The sequence below is a fragment of the Protopterus annectens genome, chromosome 9.part0 (genome assembly GCF_019279795.1).
Source record: "Protopterus annectens isolate FY-2018-M chromosome 9.part0, PAN1.0, whole genome shotgun sequence".
Lineage (NCBI taxonomy): Eukaryota > Metazoa > Chordata > Ceratodontiformes > Protopteridae > Protopterus > Protopterus annectens.
In genome coordinates this window covers 443,440,558-443,445,557 of record NC_056743.1, presented here as the reverse complement: position 1 = coordinate 443,445,557, position 5,000 = coordinate 443,440,558, and the positions used below count along the sequence as shown (strand labels likewise).

The 5,000-nt window shown below is 37.3% G+C and overlaps 1 protein-coding gene across 1 annotated transcript in view; it reads right to left on the bottom strand.

Moving 5' to 3' along the window:
• IKBKB (inhibitor of nuclear factor kappa B kinase subunit beta) overlaps positions 1-5,000 on the bottom strand; it is a 1,482,168-nt gene that overhangs the window by 1,435,023 nt on the left and 42,145 nt on the right. The window contains exon 3 of the mRNA XM_044082985.1: positions 2,451-2,545. Within this exon, the coding sequence (XP_043938920.1) occupies positions 2,451-2,545 (95 nt within the window). The remainder of the gene's footprint in view (positions 1-2,450; positions 2,546-5,000) is intronic.

The window sequence follows — 5,000 nt, the reverse complement described above, 5'->3', positions numbered from 1 at the left end:
ACCAAACTCAAAAGATAAACAGCTACGGGCCGCACAACACAGAGGCAAAGTCCAGAAAACCTTCTGTAATGCAGTGCCAAAATGACATTAATAAAAAGTTACAAGTGTATAAAAAAAAAAAAAAAAAAAAAAAAAAAACATACTGCCACCCACCGATGAAGAATGCACACCTACAGACAGTGCAAAAAGGGCGATGGACAGGAAGACTTGCAAGTTATTACAATTAGCATTACAAAAAGGATGGCTCTAAAGTGTTCCCCTATACAGGAAGTGAAAGGAATATATTACGGGCTCAGCCAGCAGTGCATATTATAGAGGATTATGAATCTTGACATCCACAGCAAGAACACATAAGCTTGTTCCGATCATGACACACGATCATAAACCTTTGTAATGCATAGACCTTTATCTTCTCCATGTACTACCAGTAAAAATAAGTAAGTTAGTATATGTAAGTGAAGTGTTTCACTAGCTGCTAAAACACTTTGCATCAACATGCATTCACCGAACGATAAGAAATTGGCATTATTGATGGAACACTATCCTCAGTGACTTATTAAAAAAACAAAAATTTTATGAGGGTCAAGGAGAGAAATACTGGGCAAAATCAGGGATGTTCAGCATAATCTGGGACAGATGAGAAGCCAGCCAGGTGGATAAAGGTTTGTATATAAAATAAAAAATATCAGCTAAATATAATATACCAAAACCAAACACGGCCGTTAAAACAGTAAAACATTTATTAGGTAAGCGCTTTCATGCTTATTACCAAGCACTACTTCAGACAAAATACAAAAGAAGCTGAAGCCAATAAATACCAACAACAGTCAGTGCACCAATTTTCGATCCCTTAATAAAGGTTTTAAATGCATTGAATTCACCTGATGTTCATAGAACTGTGCACCACCCTGCTCTTAAATCTCATGTATGACATATGATCTACCAGTGTACATTGATTGCGATGTGGTAGCCCAAATCAAACATCTTAAATCCTCCCTCCTCTTACTACCTTCCCTTCAATGTAATTTGTAAAATTACTGGAACGCAATCAAAACAAACAGAAAGCAACATAAATGCAGTCTTACCTCTTGTAATCTCAACTCCACTCTCCAGCTCTTTAATCTTTTTTATGCATCTACTACTGACTGGATATATCTATCTATATCCATCACCTTTATATATATATATATATATATATATATATATATATATATATATATATATATATATGTATACACACACACACACACACACACACACACACACACACACACACACACACACACACACATATATACACATGCTATAACTTTAACACCAACTAGTGATGATTTGTATATAGCTTTCCTAACTTAAACCATTTTGTTTTAGACAGTTTCAGTGTGGTTACAAATGTGCATGCATATTCACACAGCAATATGGTCTGTAGCGGGTCTATATCACAACGTTGAACTTACAAAAGTTTGATTGTTGTAATATCGAACCGTACTGTCCAAAACCCAACAAAACCGAAAGCACAGAACAGCGATTTTTTTCCCAGGGAAAAAACAAATAAATCGCTGTTCCATGACAAACACGTAACCTTAAATTGAGCTATGCCTCCCCACACCCCCTACTTAAATATACCAACTCCGAGATCGCACCACAGTGGAGGAAATAGCAAAGCCCTGAAAAAGTCGATTTGCCGTAGCTTCGCTATTTTCCACTTTTGGACTTTAGGGTTCGATATTACAACGTTCAAACTTGTTTTAGTTTAACGTTGTAATAAAGACCCGTCTGTAGCTACTACTGTAAAAGTTTTGCTTGTGTATGCTGTCTAAGACCAGTAACCCTCCCCCCTCACTTCTGGAAAACTGCCTTGGTTCAACACATCTTACGCCATTTAAAACATCTGCATTATGAATTATTTCAGTGCACAGCATACTAAGGAAAACAATCACATCAGAGTCAATCAAGTTTAAGGTTCTTCTATCTTTGTCTCCAGATGGAGGCAAGACTTTATATATGCTACAGTACCATCGTCAGTCTCTTTTACACACAGCAACATTCTGTTAGTACAGAATGGGTACCACTGTAGAGTGTCAAAGCAATGTTTCAACCGGTCCTACAAGAACGCTCAACAATATGAATAAAGCAGACTGGGTGTGGGCTGGCAACTCGGCACCCTAAAAATTCACTGCCTATCATTAGCGGACCGGAGTTCCACTGTGGCGACCCCCTAACCAGGAAAAGCCAAAAAAGATAATTATAATGTAAAAGTGCAGCAACACAAAGTAGAAGTCAGGAAAGAGGCATCAAGGAGTTAAGTAAAAAGTACCAAAAGCTAAAACTATGACTGCTATCGGTAGACTACCCCAAAACACCAGAGCTGGTTGTCTTCTTTAATGCTGAAAATGTAACTACAGAAAATGCCAGATAAAAAATGCGAAGGCAGGAAATATTTTTTTTACCTTTTCATGATCTGGGTTTCTAAGCACCATCTTTCACGATTCCTCATACTCAGCTCCTGGCGGCACTGCTTGATCGCAATTTGCTCTCCAGTTTCCTGATGGGACAATATAGGATGGAACAATAAATTACTATACTGTTGTGCCAAAGTATGAATTAATTATACATTTATCAACAAACCCTGAGTAATGGTAGCACATTCAATTAAGAGATTCTTCTGACATTACAAACGACAATCAGCCAATGGATTCATCCATCCATTTAATACTGTCATTTAACTACATTCCTGCACTGTGTAATATTTGGATGCAATGTGTTGAATACAGTAGACATTTAATACAACAGCTCCCTGCTAAACTTGCCAAAAGTTTACAAAAACAAATCTTACAGCTTCTCGCCTGCAAAAAATCCTCTTAATAATAAAACTGCGATAACATCTGAAAGAAAAGTGACTTTTTCCTGTAGGTCTTGCAGTATGTGCAAATATATAAATAGCACTAGTAGTTATAGGAATGTTGTAACTGGTTACTCTTACTATTTTAATTTCTATGCAGACTGTATGAGCATGAATCTAGTACATGTTGCCACTTGTAAAATTTGTGGATACTACTATGTAGGTAAAACGAAAAGGGCTTTAAAATACAGACTACGTGAACACAACAGTGACATTCACAAACAAGACACTAGGAATGCCCTTGCAAAACATGTTCTATCAACTGATACTTCTCATTTTTTTACGTTTTTGGTGTTAGAATTAATCAGACCTAAATAATATTACAGGAGGTGACATCAGGACAAAGACTGAATGTCTGGAAACTAAATGGATTTTGGACTTGTATGCTGATCTGGCATGGGCTTGAATGGCTCTGTGCCTTTAACACCGATTTTACAATCAACAACTTTAGCCCACTAAAATGAGGATTTAAGTGATGTTTTTATTTTCTGTAGGTAGATCTGATGAAGCACCTGTGATATGTGTGAAAGTGCTAATCTTTATGTTTTATTGTTTGTTTGTGTCTTTCGGCTTTCCACAGTGGAACTCCGGTCCGCTAACGTTTGGTAGTGGATTTTTATGTGCCGAGTTACCAGCGCTGACGCACAACCTTCAACGAAGGCATGCCCATTCACGCATGCCTCCTCAAAGAAGATGCTCTAGCTGAGAATCAAATGTGACAACGTCTTGCTGTGAGGCGACAACGCTACCGCAGCACCACTACCACGGGTCATTGTTTTTGTTTTATTAAAGTATTTTATTTGAATCTGTTGTGTTGGCTGGGTACTCTTTTTGTTGCTTGTTATCACAAATTTGTCTGCTAATATATTAACTATATCATTGTGAATGTTGTGGATGAACCCGGTACACTGTAGGACATTATTACTTCATTTTCTGACATAAATGAATAAAGACTTGTAGTTTCCTTTGAAATATGTAGCAACCTTAAATTCATATACTGTTTTACATTTTCAAGTACTGTACTTAAGTTCCTTCTGGCATACTTCAGTGTAGTCTTGAGGTACAGAGAAGGAGATTTCTTGAAACTTTTCATTTTTCTTTTGTCATACAGTTTATTAATATGAGAATGCCACCAGAGAGGTTTATTCCTGAACAAACTATTATATTTAGGGCAGATGGATTCTGACTTTTCTATTCAATTGTTCAAGGGATGAAAAAAATCAGAGGTGAATGCAGACTCAGATGGGTCCATTTGCAAGGACTTGTTGGTAATTCTGCTTAGGTCTTCTACAAGGTGAATAGTTTATCATGTAGAAATCCTAAAGATGGCCTTATTTGGTGGTGGGGTGGTGCCACTAGCCCTGAGAGAGAAGATGGTGGATATGTGGTCAGATTTCACAAGAGATGAGGAGATACAGTGTGGGGGGCTAGGTTGGCAAGGATCAGGTCACGATGCTCAACATTCACCATCCACAGAAACTAAAAAGGTGGTGAAACAGAGTGTGAATGAGGTGACCAACTGTCTGGAAGAAATACAAATCAAGCTATGAAATTTGATGGAAAAGTTTGTGATCTTTATGGAAAGGCTCAAAGCTTCAACCATTAAGAATGCTGAATAGCTACGAGACCGATAGGTGGTACTGGAACCAGTTAGGCAGCAAATGGCAGAAATCCAGTAAATGGCAGCAGGAGCAGTTAGGAGTCTTAAAAAAATTAAGTCACATTTCATCGGATAGGAAGGAAAAACATGAAAAGAAAATCTAAGGTCATATGGTATTTTAGAGGGGAAAATAAAAAGTAAATTGTTGACTATGTGAGAGGCAAAATGGAGGAATAGACTGGTTTTAAGAAATTCTGTGCTTGTGTTATAGCATGGGAAAGTGCTGGTGTTAGACAATCTTTAAGTGATTCAGAAAATAAAAGAATTAGACTGATGTAGTCAAAAATGGAGCAAAAGGAAAAAGATTTGAATTGAGAGACACTGATACATCCAGGAAGGAGATGAGGAGGAAGACAAATCATCTTTAAGACTGCTTTGTTTACAACATGCCTGCAAGAATAGGTTTGGTGAATAGAATTTGACATTGAACGACAGTTT